Source organism: Polypterus senegalus, chromosome 3 (assembly GCF_016835505.1).
Source record: "Polypterus senegalus isolate Bchr_013 chromosome 3, ASM1683550v1, whole genome shotgun sequence".
In the NCBI taxonomy this organism is placed as follows: Eukaryota; Metazoa; Chordata; class Cladistia; order Polypteriformes; family Polypteridae; genus Polypterus; species Polypterus senegalus.
The window spans coordinates 109,345,964-109,364,007 of record NC_053156.1 but is presented as its reverse complement, the minus strand read 5'-3'; the positions used below and the strand labels follow the sequence as shown (position 1 = coordinate 109,364,007).

The 18,044-nt window shown below is 34.0% G+C and overlaps 1 protein-coding gene across 2 annotated transcripts in view; it reads left to right on the top strand.

The window, feature by feature from the left end:
- Positions 1–18,044, top strand: part of tmem181 (transmembrane protein 181) — a 55,869-nt gene that overhangs the window by 21,427 nt on the left and 16,398 nt on the right. For both annotated transcript variants that reach the window (XM_039747777.1, XM_039747779.1), the window contains exons 2-8: positions 10,314–10,417; positions 11,580–11,647; positions 13,099–13,189; positions 15,980–16,101; positions 16,456–16,575; positions 16,751–16,831; positions 17,830–17,929. In XM_039747777.1, the coding sequence (XP_039603711.1) occupies positions 10,314–10,417; positions 11,580–11,647; positions 13,099–13,189; positions 15,980–16,101; positions 16,456–16,575; positions 16,751–16,831; positions 17,830–17,929 (686 nt within the window). The remainder of the gene's footprint in view (positions 1–10,313; positions 10,418–11,579; positions 11,648–13,098; positions 13,190–15,979; positions 16,102–16,455; positions 16,576–16,750; positions 16,832–17,829; positions 17,930–18,044) is intronic.

Below are 18,044 nucleotides of genomic sequence, written 5' to 3'. Positions count from 1 at the left end.
ACTCGGGCGCGACGACACAGAAAGAACCGCGTCATTTATATTCATCTGTCGTAGAGGCCTCATGTACCTCTGAGCCACCTTGACTGTTCATGGAGGCATGTTTCTCGCGGAGGTGAGTCGCCATATGCAGCGTGTAAAACAGTTTGCGAGGGCTATCCCATGGGTTTCTTAAAACAATCCTTTACAACTGAGGTTAAAACACAATGAAGTAAGCAGTCTTTAAAAACCGAGTTTTCGTTCGACGACGCACTACGTGCACCATAGCAAACTGTTTTACACGCTACATACAGCAATTTGCATCCGCAACAAACATGCGTCTTCTTCACTTAAGGACAATTATAAAGTATGTTGCTCTCTCCAGAGTTCCATCTTTTCATTCACTTTCTGTTGTATCCTCAAACCCTCCCTTTTTAGACAACTGTGTCTTTCCAGAAGTGCTTAGCATTCAATAAATAATTATGCAAGAGATTGAGCGTGTGTCTACCCGGCGCAGAGAGGCATGGGTAAGCCATTGAACCCCATTTGGGCTGCAAACCGTGGAATTCCCACTAAGTGCGACTCATACGCTCCCAATGGTTGCGTCCCTACCCTTTGTGCACACCCCCCTCCCACCTCGCTACTATCGTGGTCGGGTGTCTTGGTGGATTATATTTAGAAAAGCAGCCAACGACTGAACTGACGAGTTGGAGGTGGGCACATGAACGGGCAGTACATACTGAACGAGAATTCAGCAGACTAGCATGACGGAGGGAGCTGAATTGACGTCCTTCTCCTCTCCTCCCGTTCCACACTCTGCGCTGTGCACTCCCATCCCTCCGTCTGGCAAGAGAAGGCGCGATTGCGGTCCGCCAGTTTTCAGTCACAGACGATTGTGTGTTGGTTTGTTCCGTGCATTGTTACAATGTTGCTTTTCTTGCTGATTTATTACATTACCGATTTTTCAAATGTTAATTTTCTCCCTGTGCTTAAAAATCATTAAAAAACCAGTATGGTACGCTGCGGGTTGGCTAGTTGTATATATTGTTCTTAGTGTAAAATGGTATACTGTTTACCACTTAAAATAATGGAGAAGTAAGGAAGCCCCTGAAAAGTATTGTTTAACAAAATGTATCACTTACATATTAATAGAAGAAATTAGTTGTTGAATGATTACATTTACATTTATGTTACAATCATTTATTTATATTACATGTCTTTATCCAAGGTGACTTTTTAGATACAGTTGGTTACATTTCTTTTTTTCCAATTGGAGCACAGGCAGGTGAAGTGACTTGCTCAGGGTATTACAGTCTCAGTGGAAGATTTGAATGCACAACCTCAGGGTTTGAAGTCCAAAGCCTTAACCACTGTGCCATACTGCCTGCCATTGTGTGACATGACATAGATCTTCAAGGGATGGTGACATTTTATCAGTACAGAAATGTCTAAATGTCTAAAGGTTAATAAAGATAATAATCTTACATTTATTGAAAACATTGCAAGCTAAGATTGGTTGACAAAAAGTGATTGTCATGCATGTCTGTAACGTACAGTAGAATCTCAGACTTGAAGTTGAAGACATTTACATTGGTTCCATATTCTGAGTGATGGTGAAATGTCTGGATTTCTGCTTAATTAAATTTAGTTAGCTGAAATAGGTGTACAGAGTAAAGCATATAGAGAGCTTGAACTGGAATAATTTTTGCTTTTCATAGATAACTATGCCATTGCAATGTTAATTTCCATTTTCTTTCCTCCAAAATCATGAGGATATTCATTTTGACAACACTAAATATTCCAAGCAAATGTAAGCTGAAGAAATGATCACCTATTAATATCAAGCTTAACCCATTCCAAGCAGTTGCAAAAGTTAAATATGTGTAGGTCTTTACATTTTTTGTGATTCTTGGACATTTGGTGGGTTGTAAGACAGAAAAAAACAATACCGTGCAAGCTGAAATACAAGAGCATTGACTGGGAACAATATACGTTTATACAAGCTAATCTTGGATCTAGAAATTCTTTCTTGTAATTTCTCCTGTATACATAATAATCTTAATAATGATGAATATGGTCTGGTAATATAAAGTACAATATAATCTCTTAAAGAAGTACTTACAGTTCAATTCTATCTCTTACAATCGTCAATTATTATTCTAAACATTTGGTGAATCATCGATAGTACTTCCCTTCCTTTAATTGAAATTTAAAGGCAGACTGTAGTCGTATATTTTCATAAAACAAATGAAGTCATTGGCCTTGTCAAACTTCTTTACCGACTTCTTACCAATCTGCTTCATTTATCACTTGCCTCCTTCACTCTAATGCGTAGCTTAACCAGCCTGTTTTTTTTTTGGTTTTTTTTTTTTGTGGTTTTTGTAATTCAGTAATTATCTTTCAGCCTCTATATTTTGTGCCTTATGGGGTATATCCTGTTATATTTTCTTCTGATTCTACTTCCTTGGGGTTCAATAATGTTTTAGTTAAAGGATCATATTGACCAGATTGTTGTCAGCAGTTCCAGAATCTATTTTTTTTTTCTTATTGTGCACTTAAAAAAATGTTTATGATAACGATATTGGACTAAAAGTGGAATGAACGCAGTCAGATGGTAAATCAGGCAATAGATAGCCCATGAATATGATATTTGGTAGATGCTAGTTTCACATTTATTGATTTATTAATGATGCAATTTATTTTTTTCAGTTAGATTTATTATTTACTTGTCTGCTACATGACATTTTTAAATGTTTTTTTTTCTTGTAACCAAATGTCTCAATGGGTGTTAGTTTTGTCTCCTGTTTAATTGACGGCCTATGCATATAGCCCTGGATTAATGTGAAGACACTAGAAAAGCACTTTGCTAAGTATTTGTAATACATTTTAGTATACCAGCATTTTAGGATGCTGGGATGCTTTGAAATTTAATCATTTTGTAGATGAGCATAATTTTGTGAGCATTTTAGAGAGGAGAAATTTAGCCAGACATAAATACTGTGTTATTTCTAAGAGCAGTACATTATAATGTTCCTTATGTTTCCTGTTAATCATAATTTGATTATTTTTGCAGCAGGTAGATGTAATTGGCCTCAGAGGTTAGTTAAAAACACTAAATTCTTAAGACGTTCCAAAATGATTAAATTTGAGTTACAGTACTTGTGAAAGAAAAACACTTAATTTTGAATACAGGTAAATCAAGTTAAGCAAGTAGTTCCTGTACCGGTGTGAAGTAGGAACTAATTCTGAAACTAATTCTAAACTAATTCAAAAAACTGGTATAATGGCTCCATGTACCTTCTACAATATGCCATTTTCTGGGTTAGCCATTTTTAAGCTAAAATGTGAATTTCAAGTGCAGTATTAGAATTTACTAGTTACTACTACTCGTTATACAGGGCTCCAGACTGTGACTAAAATCAAAAATAGGCTTTGGTGATTGTTATTTCTAATTAGTTTGCCAGTGGTGAATGAAATCATAGAAACTTTAATTGTAACTGATGCAAAAGGCCATTTTTTTTTTTTTTTATTGTTGCAAATGGTGAATTTCAACAAGAGCCTAGTTATGTTTATGCCACAACTATTCATTAAAATGCAAGGAAGGCATGCACAACATTTTAAATTCATCTGCTCATCATGTAGGTCCCCTGTTATGAAGATATCTGTGGCCTGTGGAATTCAGTTGTCCTTTCTGATTTGGCATAGGCACACCAAGGTGTAATTGCAATGAATCTCCTTGTGTTCCTGCATCTTTGCATGTCATTAATTTCTCTTTTGATTTAACCCATGCTCTGTGCAAATGCCAGCCTGCCTTCAGTAAACATGCACGCTCAGCCACCTGCTCGCTGTTACCTCACACACAGCAATGTCGTAAAGTCTGCCTTTTAAGGTTGCAGGTTTAATGTATGTTATTGTCATTTTACCAGGGTGCTGTGTGATTGATGGCGGACATTCTTTTTCTTCTTCTTTTGGCTGCTCCCGTTAGGGGTCGCCACAGCGGATCATCTTCTTCCATATCTTTCTGTCCTCTACATCTTGTTCTGTTACACCCATCACCTGCATGTCCTCTCTCACCACATCCATAAACCTTCTCTTAGGCCTTTCTCTTTTTCCCTTGCCTGACAGCTCTATCCTTAGCATCCTTCTCCCAATATACTCAGCATCTCTCCTCTGCACATGTCCAAACCATTGCAATCACGCCTCTCTGACTTTGTCTCCTAACCATCCAACTTGAGCTGATCCTCTAATGTACTCATTTCTAATCCTATAATCCTCGTCACACCCAGTGCAAATATTAGCATCTTTAACTCTGCCTCCTCAAGCTCTGTCTCCTGCTTTCTGGTCAGTGCCACTCATATAACATACTGGTCTCACTACCGTCCTGTGGACCTTCCCTTTGAGTCTTTGTTAAAATGGTATTGATAAATGCCACTTTGTTAGTTCGTTTTGACGTGCGCCCTACATGCTCTATTACCAATAAATTCTTCAATGGGAGCTCATCAATAATAAAACATGGAAATAGCATTTAGGGAAAAAAATAGTAATAATAATAATTAATAATTCATTGCTCGACACCCAATAACTCTGTACAAAGACATTTTAAAGACAAATCATTAAAATAAATGTACTAGTCCACTTTCATGCTATATGTAGTTCATATACATTTACTCGGCTAGTTTTTTTTTTTTTTTTTTCTTGTAACCAAATTTCTCAATTGGTGTTAGTTTTGTCTCCTGTTCAATTGACGGCCTATGCATATAGCCCTGGATTAATTTGAAGACACTAGAAAAGCACTTTGCTAAGTATTTTACAGTTAGTTTGTGCTTGTGGAGCTAAACATTGCCTTTCACTTGTGGAGAGAAAAAGGTTTTCAGTTTTTTGTTTGTGTTTATGCCTCTAACACCTTTTCAGAAACAACTTCCATTTAACTTTAGTTTCAGTTTACTGCATTTGCTCCATTTAACAAGAGGTGGCACTCCTTGGCCTCACTGGAAAGCTTATGTTGATAAACTGTAATTGGGGACCTTGACTAATTGTAGAACCTTAGATTAAGGTGGAGGAGTATGGATTATGTCTTAGATGTACCACAATTGGTACGCTGTTTGGGCGTGTTACATTGTAATGGGAGCCTAGAGAGCAGAATTACTGCTTTTTCTGAATGATAAAGTTATCTTGTCCTCATCAGAATGTAGTCTGCACTTATTTAAACAGTTTGCAATTGACTGCAAGTCAGTGAGAAGAGAATTGACACCTGAAAGTCTGAAATCAAGGTTCTCACTCTGAAGATTATGGCTTGCACTTTGCATATTTGGTAGAGCAGCAACCCAACTAAACAAGATCAAGTAACTCTGTCTGGTTAATAAATAAAGGAACATGAGCTTAACCAGTGAATTGATGAATATGCAGCATTTTGAAAGTCAAGTACTGGGCTGTGATTGTAAAGTGGGGACAGGAACATTTGCCGTAGCTTTGACTTACTGTTGACTTTTTGTCTTGTATGGTTACACACATTCAGCAATGACTAAAATAATGAGTTTTTGAGTGCAAATGTCTAAATGTTGCTGAGCTGTCTGAGCTCACCTTTTGTAATTCGTCTGTGAATTCTCTTTAGGCATCTGTAAACCTTTGCTGTGGACTTGCTCTCAACCATGTTGTCATTAGGACAAGTAAATAATAATTGAGTGAAACTGATATTAACATTTCTCAAGATTTTATCTTATTAATGCAGGCAATGTCATATTCATCAAAAATAACTGCTTTATGAACAATGCCTGCATTCTTGTCATAGCAGACACTGTAACAAAGTTGCATATAAAAACATGGCACATATAGATAAAGACGGTTTGTGTGATCTGTCACATGTTCAAGCCAGCAGGAGACTGCTGCACCCCATGCTTGTCCAAAAAATGTTGATTTGCTGATTTTCTATAGTAATATTGGTTACTTTATTGTACAAGTAAGTTTGGTCTTCAAGTTTGGTATTCAAAATAATTCTGGGTTGTTGGGGCACTGAAGCCAGTCTCGGCAACATTGGATACAAGACAGGAACCAATCCTGGGTTGAGTGCCAGTCCACTGTAGGGTCCACTAACATGCACTTATAAAATACCAGTGTGGAATCACCATTTAAGGTGAACCACATGTGTTTCAGATGAAAAAGAGATGCAAACTTCTCACAGATAATAGTAATTTGCTGGATTCAAACCCAGGTTACTGGATCTGTAGTGCTGCTTTACTAACCACTTTACCACTGTGCTACCCCATTTAAACCAACAACACCACCCAAAAAACACTCCCTGTATCATATGTGTACTTTACCTGCTTAGTACTATGTGTATTGGTTTGATTTTTTTCCAGTAGCTTCTTAGTAAGGACATCCTTCACACATTAATTTTTATTGGGATCTGCTACCATCAGAACAAGGACATGATGTCAAGAATCATAATGCAAGTAAGATTAATTTTACATACATTTTGAAAGGGTAGCTGCAGTAGTTCATAATAAGAAACAACAATGTCTTTCTGGCAGCCTTGGCGTTTAGTATAACAAACTGTATATTATCAGCAGATTTGGAGATTGTGCTGCTAGCAAATATTTGGTGTGAGACAAAAAAATAAATGTTTGGAAGGCCAAAATAATGACGAGAAGGCCATTTATTGGTTGGATACCAACCAAGTCCAGGGGACTGTATATTTGTTTGTTTAGTTGGTTTTGTTTAATATACAGTATATTAGTTAACCATTGTCTATTGTCATTTTAATAAAACAGAGAATAATTATTCTAGAAATGAGCTCTGTGTGAAGTGAACAATTGTCATCAGCTTCAAAGGTCAACCCAACATTACTGCAATTGAGCAATAAGACGCAGCAGAGAGTGGATATAAATGTTTTTGATAGGCTTAAGGCTGAACATGTGTAAAATAAGTAATTTAAGTAGTAGCAGAGTTGCATTAGAGGGTTCTCCAGGAAGAATGTTAAAATGAAGTTCTAGTGTTTTCTTTTTTATTCATAGTTCAGGATTCAAGATTAATTTCTTGATTGTCATATGTACAAGTACAGGTACCATGCATAATGAAATGCTTACTTGCATATACCTTCGCAGACAGAAAACAAACACCAGAGACAAAGTAAATCTAACATAAACCCTAAAAATGACAGCAAATACATGTGCAAGATGTAGTAGTAGAAGTGGAGGTGACAAGATTACTGATTATTAATGAGGCTAATTGCATTTGGGTAAAAACTATTCCTGAATCTGGAGGTGTGTGTTCGGGTGGACTTAAGACGCTTCCCAGATAGGAGGAGGGTGAAAGTGACAGTGCAAGATGGCTGCAGTTATAGTATTATTTGTTTTTATTAATTCATTTACTTTATTGTGTAAATTTCTTTTTTACTTTATTATTAACTATCTGTGCCACCTTTCTAAGAGGAGCGGAACTCTAAGTAATCAACATAGGCTTCAGTGTTAATGTTTGCAGTGCACCAAATCAAAAACAAAAGCAAGCAGTGTTTGTATGTGATGTGCCATCTTTTCGAATGACTGAGACATAGAAAATGGTTGCACACACAGACATTTGTCCTTTTACTAAGGTGGGTAACAGAAAATTTTCATAAACCTAGCCTATATGATGGACTGACACCCTGACCCAAGTTGGTTTCCTGCCTTGTGTCCAGTGACGCAAGGGTTTGCTCTAGCTCCGTGAAACCCTAAATTGAATTAAATGGGTTTTAGAATGTTGTTATTCATAGTTCCAGGGTTCATTGTGCTTGTTGGTTTTCATGTCTGTAAGATAACTGGTTAATGCCATAAATTGAGCTCAGAAACACGCTGATGTGTGTGATTTTAATTTTTTTTTTTTTTTTTATAATAAGCTTAAATGTTTTTCTCAGTCACAACCATATGGGTCAACACAGTAGCCACATTCTCAAAATAGTCAACATGGACTGCAGAATAGTAAACCATTTACATAAACTCCTCATTCTTGCTGAAAAATTCCCTCAGCCAATCAAAACAGAATTTCTTGCAGAAAAAGTGAATAATTCAATCAAAACAGTATTATACAGCATTATATCACTAATACATATAAGCAGTCACTAGCTAATCACTGGCAAAACATTGGCCATCTTTCCCACTGAGGCATAACATGAACAGTGTAGTCACTTGTAAAGTGTGATGGTTGTGTGAGACTGGATAATGGGATTTGTTGCCCCTATCTGGAAAAGGAAGGGTAATCACCTGGGGCCTCATGCATAAATGGTGCTTACACACAGAAATGTTGTATAAGAACTTTTCCACATTCAAATCGCGATGTATAAAACTTACACTTGGCGTAAAGCCACGCACTTTTCCACGGTACCTCATACCCTGTCGTACGCAAGTTCTCCATTCGGTTTTGCAGACTGGCAGCACCCAGCGTCAAAGCAGTGCTACTGTTCCTGTGTGGTTACTCTTTATTTCTTAGATCCACATTCCTTCCACGGCTTTATAAATACACTGAAACTAACCGCATATTGTTTATTAGTGTAATGCTTCTGATTGTAATTAACTTGTAACAATATAACGGTCCAGGGAATAGCCATAGTATTCCAAATACCATAACTGCTTTAGCGTTGTTACTCTCACTGCACCTTCTTTTTCTTCTTTCAGCTGCTCCTGTTATGGGTTGACACAGCGGGTCATCTTTTTCCATATTACTTTCACTGCAGCACTCGGAGTATTTATATCACTGTATCTGAGTGGGGAATCACAGCAGCAACTGATCGGAAAGAGAATTATCGGTATACAGCATCAAGCACACGCTGCCTCAGCCACGGCAAAATGCTTCAGAGACTTTCCTGTACGGACCTCGCGGTTCAGAAACAGTTTAATCCCAAGAACTTTAAACAGTCAATCAGTCCATCAAGTGCTCTTCACTGTAAACCTGCACTACAGTTATAATATTGCACAACCTGTGCCACTTTATAAAGCGCGTATTTACATATGATGACAATATAATTTTTAAGATGAAATGCAGCAAAATATGTTGATTATATTATATAGATAAAACTTTAACTTCATTTAAATATTCTGTATTGATAATAATTAAGCATGTGAGGACACGGTTGCGCAGCGCTAGCTAGTTCACGGATTGATCCTACCTCGTGCTGTATTCTTTCTGGGGCTGACGCGACACTGGAAGGATAGATGGATAGAATAATTAAACATGTACTACAAAGATATTTCAATGTTTCTTAAAAATTTTCAAGAATTGTTGTAAGCTTACAGATGGCTTAATGTGTATTACCCAATTGCCACACAATCAGCTCTGTATTTGGAGAACGAAAAGTAAGCACAGCAATTGGAGTTTAGTACGCTTGAAAGAGACAGTACTGCTACAATAATTTCATCGAAGGTCGCGCACAATCCTGCACCATGTTCCCCTGTTTAATAACATGCTTTAACTCCTATCATCATGAAAAAGATATCATGTATACATCTCAGTATTTTAATTATTCAGAGAGCTGTAATATCACAAATGTAATGGATTCTTTTCCCTGTCGGAAAAAGAGAAAGCGGAAGCACGTAGTGATTCACACACACAGAGCAAAAGATCAAATACAAAACAAAGCATTTAACATGCTACTTTAATTACGATGTGATTTGAGAAACTGGTTAAACGATTTTAAGATGAAGTTTATGATGTTCTACTTTAATGACAAAATAAACTACGTAATTAACATGTGGTGAGAGTTTGCAGGCAGTTCCTGGAGTAGGAAGGAATTGATACCATTGACAGGCCCCCACGCTCACCTGACCTAAATCCAATAGAACACCTCTGGTACATTATGTTTCGGGTCATCCAACGCCATCAGGTTGCACCTCATGTTGTCCAGGAACTCAGTAATGCCCTGGTCTGGATCTGGGAGGAGATCCCCCAGGACACCATCCATTGTCTCTTTAGGAGCATGCCCAGACATTGTCAGGCATGCATACAAGCTCATGGGGACCATATAAATTACTGAGTACGATTTTGAGTTGCTGCAATGAAATTTCGGCAAAATGTACTAGCCTGCCATATCATTTTTTCACTTTGATTTTCATTGTGTCTTTGAATTCAGCTCTTTGTAGGTTGGTAATTTTCATTTCCATCAAACAATGTGGCATTCTTTCATTCCTAGCACATTACCCAGTCCGTGTCAGTAGAGATATCCAGCATGATTTTTTCCCATTGAGATCATTTGTGTTTTCAAAGTGTTCCTTAAATTTTTTTGAGCAGTGTATATTACTCATGAAGATAAACAATTACAGGTTTAACATCACTTTTCTAAATGATTTCATTTTTGTTTTTCTTTCTTTCAGATTGGCACCTATGCGATTATATACACTGTCCAAACGGCATTTTGTTTTGGTATTTATAGTTTTCTTCATCTGCTTTGGATTGACAGTCTTCATTGGAATAGCAGGTAAAGATGCACTCTTGATTTTAAGGAATGCTATTTTTGTCTGTATTTCAGATATTTGTGCTGAGTTTTAGAAACGGATAGCTGGAGTATTCACATGGGATGTTGTTAGTCTAGCTTGACTGGTTGCGCTATTATTACTGTAGTATCTTTGTAATTTGAGACCTGTACCAGTTGCACCATGTCAGTAACTTTTGTTTATTGAAAATGTTTTTTAAATTTATTTTATTTTTTGTGGTTCAGAGGTTCACAGTATGACAAATAACATCATGCATTAACTGCAGAGTTATTTGCAGTAACTTTTTTTTGTTTTGAAAACAAACTTACTTATTGTAAAAAAAATATATATATATATATATATATTTAAGGTGTTGATCATGAGTGTAAGCCACATATTTTAAATTGTAGCCACATGTTTGACTACTTGGAGGAGCAGTGTTTATAATATATATATATATATATATATATATATATATATATAATATGAGTATATAATATGAGTATATGTTCAATAACCTGACTATCTTTTTTTTCAACTCTGTATGATCTAGTGAAATCAGTACATATTGTATTCTTAGGTGGATAGGCTGCTCTCTGCATTTTTTCTTCTTGTACGTGGTCAGTAATTTGTAACATATACACATGCGGGAATTTCGGTGACATGGAGTCTATGCTTCACGTTTATTTGTTCTTGGCATTTTTATTATGTTTATTAATTTAAATTGATAGCATTACAATGAAATACTTATTTTGTTGGGATTTTTACATACTTTATTATAGTCCAATAGAACCCCCACATAGAAGTGTTGAATAAAGTCAGTAAAAAGTTTTTAAATGCAACTGTTAATTTGTAGTAAAATGTAGTGTTTAAAAGTATATCTGTGAGGCATTATAAGCAGTGTCCCTACTGAGAAGATTGAGTAAGTGGCTATTTGGTTTCTGAATGTGATACACTTGATATTAACTTCAGGACTGACCAGTTATTTAAGTAGCTCTACTTGTAATGTGGCTTTTTCTTGGGCATTCTAGTAATTTCTTCTCAGTATTGTAAAAACATTGATTAACACTGTGTTATGACTTGATTTATAAAGCATGTGACAAAGGAAATACTTGTGCAGGTTATAATTTTCTATTTTTTTTTTTATTTATTTATTTTGTTGCCCAGGTCCTAAAATCATTGAAGAGACAACCATTAGTGGATCAAAATTTTTAAAGGCAAATGGGACCCTAAAGGTAAATCTTAACACATTGGTAGTGTTTTATATGAGAACAATCCTATGTACTGACTTTGTAATTGAAGAAAATGATAACAAACCATTACCTTTAATTACAGATATTTTTCACTTTATACGTTTGAGTAACTAACATTTACAGCTAATACATTAGCGAGGGTATTATTTATTGAGATAGTTGAAATTATTCTTGGATGTTATTTGCAGCAGTGCAGAAAATGATTGTTCACCAGAATACGTGATTAAGGTGACTGTGAAATGGCTTTGGAAGTGCAAACAGTGGAGCTTCTGGTGGTTGTAGATTCAAAATAGTGATGGACCACCTTCAAGATAGACTTGCTGTATAAAAGCCATAAAAAACATTTTGAGGGAGGACTGGATGTTGCAGAAATAGACAGAGAGGAAGGCAGATTGGAGATGAACAACCTTGAAAGGTTAAAAAATTAAATAAAGTCTAGAATAGAGGGTATTTCATATGTTCATAAATGAAACACTGAAATAAATAACTCTCAGCAAAGGGGACAGAAATGAATCAGTAACAATGTATACAATTAATTTTATGATAAGTGATAAAAATAAATGAGAATAGTTAGAGAACAGTAACAACTAAGGAATGGTACCTGATTAACTATATAACAGTGTAATAGGACATTGATATACAAATAGGTAAATCACAATACCCAGGCAGGCTTGAGTATCAGACATACATATCCATTCTAGCATTGTAAAGTGAAGGTAAAGCATAATACAAAGAACCTGTCTGTTGTCCTTTAGATACAAGGTTGAATTTAACTTGGTAGAGGTTTTAGTGTCACATTCTGCATTAAAATGCCTATTGCTGCTTTGAAATTTGCAATTAATTTAATTAGGGCTGCGTGTCTGTTTTGTATTGCATCTTGAACTGTTGTATAGACATAATGATTCTTTCCACTAAAGAAGACTTTTAAGGATAATTCCACATAGCATAAAAATTATACTGTAATTACTTTGAAAAAACAAATAGATCTCCTGTCAAACTCAGCTTTATGAGGGAAGTTATCTAAACTAGTAATTTATGATAGTAAGTTTTAAAATTGTAATAATGGGGAAAAATGTGTATATAATATTGAGATAAAAATGTAGCATAGTTAAGCAGTTTAGTACAATATAAGACTATCAGCAGCTGTCAATACAAACCTTTCTTAATTTGAATTATTAAAATCATTAATGTATTTTGTCAGAAAGAATAAAATAAGTCTTTATTTGTAAATTCTATAATTTAACTTTATTAAAGGTTTATGTTTGGAAGATAGTGATTAAATTTAATAAATCAAAAAAATAAAACTTTCAAAACTGCCAATTTCTTAAACAGTTTTGCAAAGATTTTTGCTTCTAAGCATGTATTCACATTGTTTAGTACTTTTGTATAATTATGAAACGGCGCATTTAATTGTACAGTAAATCTTGTTTCAGACTGGGCCATTTGATCTGAAGTCACCACCATTATCTACTTATAACCAACAGTTGTGGCTGACATGTGTAATAGAGCGTCAGCAGATAGGAGGTAAGGAAACACTAGAATTCACATTCAGAAAGATGACCTTCCTCTTCATATCCTTAGGACCATACAAGAAATAGTCTAACCAGATGCTTTGCAGGATTGTTGTATGTTTTAGTAGCAAGTTGTGTTTATTTTTCTAAATAAATGTTAGGATGTAGAAATACTTCATCTATTACTAAATGTAAAAAAAAACGCATTGTTAGCTAGGCTAGAAAATAGATGAATGATACTCGATTTAAAGATTTCTTAATTGTACATCTAGAGTTATATAATCTTATGTGAAAATATTGGAATTTTACACCTGGTCATTGTCTGTCTGAGTATACACATTCTGCCTCTGTCTGATTTGGTTTTCCTACCTCATCTTCAAAGTTATGCATGTTATATTAATTGGTGACTCTACATTAAGCCATGTCGTATGTGCCTTGTGGTGTACTGGCACTGTGTTCAGGGATTGGCTGTATTTTCCACTAAGAGGAAGAAGGAAAGGAATAAAATTAAGATAAATTATCTTCTTTTTGACAAGTAATGAGTACTTACTTACTCTACATACACTTTCCACATAAACCATTATCTTAGTAGGTATGAGCTGTGTTCATGTTTGTGTCTGCATTTGCATGGTTTACAGTTTCTCTTCTAAAAATGAATTAGGTACTTGTAGCTCCTATAGTGCCTGTAGAGATTTGGTATCTAATCCTTTGTTATGAAAATATAAGATAAACCCAACTTTTCACCATTGAGGTAATGGGGAGACAGAGCTTCTCATTTGCTTTAAGTTTGTTGTCTTCTTATATCACTAATCTAGGTCTAGAGACACTGGATGAATTGAATACCCTGTATTTGAATTCTGTGTCCATATTTGTTAGGTTAATTGTCAATTTCAGATTGACTATGTGTGAAGTGTCTTCAAACTTATTGAGCTCTGTCGTCCCCAAAACTCCCCCTTCCCATAAAAATCCTGAAGTAGATAACTCAGGTTAGAGAATATTATAATTTGATCAATGTCTGCAAAAATTGAAAATATTTGTTACAAAATGTTATACATCTGTTTGGGTAAAATTTAGAGAAATGATCATGGAGAATGCAACTTGATTACATCTCTTTAGAAACATTCCATTTTAAGAAAAGTCTAAAAAATGGCATTTCTCAGAAATTGTAATATTTAAGCCTATATATCCACATAAATGAACAAAAGTAATACATAAAAAATGAGTGCAGTTTTACAAATCGAAAATAATATCAGTAAGATGGCTTCAATAAGTTCTACATAAAGGTCAGTAGTAAGATCATAAAACACTATTTAGGACTGAAATCTGTCTTAAAGGTAGAAGACCTCTTTATTGAAACACTGCTCCAAAACCCACAAATGTACAATCCGTTTTTCAGCAGTTACATATTTGTTAATCTCTGTTAATTTAAGTAAATTTTATGGGCATCAACAGTCTGTTAGAGTTAATTTAATGAAACTTCACTACAAGTATACAGTGCATGACACAAGTTCAAGGGGGTTAGCAACAAAGGAGTAGTGAAGCTAGATGAATGTCCAGTGAACAAAGTAATTGTAAATGACATGAAATTATTTGAATGCGTGATGATGGAATAAGTGAAAATGAAGACGTCCTCAAGTGGACACCAACTACTGTATGCTGTGTACACATTTCAGTATATATATATATATATATATATATATATATATATATATATATATATATATATATATATATATATATATATATATATATATATATATATATATATATATATATATATATATATATATATAATATATATTAATATATATATATATTAATATATATATATATATATATATTAATATATATATATATATATATATATATATATATATATATATATATATATATTAATATATATATATATTATATATATATATATTAATATATAAGTTGCTGATTAGCTATAAAATATTTATAATGGTTTGTATTAAAATGGAAGTCTCATTTAGTATATCCAGGTATTAAATTGTACTTTTAAATGTACTGGATAGTATGGTATGCCTGGTTTTACTAAAATATGATTTCAGTTTTGGATGAGACATTCGTCATTTTAAAATTTCAAAAATAGCTTTTATGATATTTTGTTGTTAAGCTCTTCATTTGTAAATTAAGCTCTTGTCACTTCGCAGGGAAAGAAAATTCTGTCTGGAACTATATTATAAAATTATGGAAAAAAAAAATATATATATATATATTTATTTATTTAGTTTGCATGTTTACAAATAACACTGAGATGATAAATAAAGGCCAGTGTAGAGTATTGGTGAGGATGAATTGGATTCAAAGGTTTAGCTGATCATTTTCTTAAGAAAAACATGTAATATTACTGTTTTAAAATGTGGTTTACGTGGCCAATTTATTATACAAATACAAGTATCTTTTTTTTTTAACCATGTTAAACAACATGTACACCACTGAAAAATGGAGAATAAAATGATCTTTGGTACCAGAAAAGTAGATACACAAATGTATTTTATAGTAATATTAGTCTTTTTTTTAAGAAACCAAAAATAGGTGAAAGTTTCTTTCTGAAAGGTGAATAAAATAAAACTTAACAGAACGTGTTTACATTTTAGCCTTTTAAATGTGTGTGTTTGATTTAGGAGCTGGCACAATTATGGATATGATTGAGATGAAATTTCTACCATGAAGACTTAAAACAGCTTTTATTTGGAGCATTTGTTTGCTAGATTAATAATGTTCATATTCATTTGCAGGCAGTTCAGATGTTTATATGAAAATGTTTTCTGCCTTTTAGATGAAGATGTCAGCAAACAATTTAGCATAAATGTTGCAATAAAGGGAGTTTTGCAGGATGCCAGTGTAAAGCACATCACTGGTGATGCCCATAACCGGACCAGAGTACTTCACTGTGGTGTTGTAAGTATGCAGTTTTCATGGTTGTTTGGTTTGCATTTCATAAATTACATAATCTCACTAAAAGTATAATAGTGCTGTGCAAAATCGGTCTCACCTGGTAAAAGCGTCTTAATTAGGCAGGTGGACTCAAGGTGATGATGCTTGCTGAACATAAAGGAAATAATTTAACTTCTTGCAGCATTATTAAAGAAGCTTCTTCTCAGCTTTAACTCAGACATATTACTCTAACCTTTTACAGAATCAGAGTTAAGTGTTGCGTAATTTTAGTTCTAAAATAAAAATGTGAGTTTGTTGTCGGGCCCAAAAATTCAAATTCAAATTAATAATATTTTTTGTATTTTGCTATATTTTCAGAAGTGTGATGAAATCATTGTGGTTCACTTGGGATATCTTAATTACACACAGTACCAGATAATTGTAACCTTCCAGAATTTGCAACAAGATCCTTCTGAAATTAGAGAGGTTAATTTCATGGTATGTATAATTTGAAAATGGCTAAAGTATAATACTTGATAGGTACACATTTTAAACGGTATTTGCTCTTAGTAGAAATAATATTTCTAAACACTACAATAGCTTGAATAGTTTAATTTATTAAACAAAAAAGTGGGTAATGCATAATAAAATATCACCCCATCTTTGTCCACAGTGGAAGACATATAATCCCTCATTTTCTCAAGTGGAAATCTGGTTTCGATTTGTATTTGTCGTTTTCACCTTCATGGTTACGGTAGGTCATTTCTAATTATTGTCCTATTCTTTTTAAAATTAAAAAAAAAACAAAAAAACCTTATGTTAATTTTCATCAGCTCTATTTTTTCACTTCTAAGATATAAGGGCTGAAATCAAGAAAATGACATAAGATTTTTTTCACTTTTAATAGGATTCTGTACCCAGCAGTGTTTACTTAAAGTATAAATGGGTCATTTTGGGAAAATGTTTAAAACATTTTTCTTAGAATAATATCTCAATAGATTTACTATCAAAGTATCCTACTTTATTTGCAGTAGAGTTTTGTAAAATTGCAAGGTGATCTCTTGCCCATATCCTTTTTTAGGTAAGTCAAAAGATATTCTATGGAACCATTGGTAAACTTCTTTTTTAAAAGCATTCTTTGTTTGAGTGTTTACAAGTTATATTCTCATCAGAGTATAAGACGTTTTTATGGTTTTGAATCAGTCTTGGGTGTTCTTTTTAATTTTCAGCCTACTCCACAGCTCAGATCTGTGGAAAGTACACACAATAATTATAAAATGCAGTGCACATTACTGACGTATATTACTGTAACTCCTTTAAAATTGCTTTTGAAATCTTGGTCATTTCCCCAGTATGGAGTCATCTACATGTATGGTCATTGGTTTTGGGGAGCCATGTATTCTAAACATTTAATAGTACTTTTTACCATTTTCCATGATGTATATGATATAAAAAAATCTTCTAAATACCTCCCCTGTTAATGTATTAAAAAAGCATGCATGAGAATTCATGCACTGCATTAAAAGCAACCTTTTGGTAATTTCCAGATAAACTAGTATTATATATTACATTATATATTATCTTGTATTTCAAAATACAGAGTTGGCTGTTGAGGGGATAACCAAACATAACAGTGGTTCATTCTATCCATTTACCAATTTTTTTTGTCTTATTTTTTAATGAATTCTACAAAAACTGAATCTGTGTTATGTACCATGCTTGACTATGACCTTTTTTTCTTTTTGTTCATAGTGCTTATTTGCACATTCTCTTCGGAAATTTTCTATGAGAGACTGGGGCATTGAACAAAAGTGGATGTCGATCTTGCTGCCTCTTCTGCTACTTTACAATGGTGAGATGTTCCTGTTTGAATATTGACCTTATTTTTTTCTGCATAATATTTAATGATGACATTGTGTATTGCTGTGATCCTCTCAAAAGAGCTGCTGTCTTTTAAAAAGAAGCAG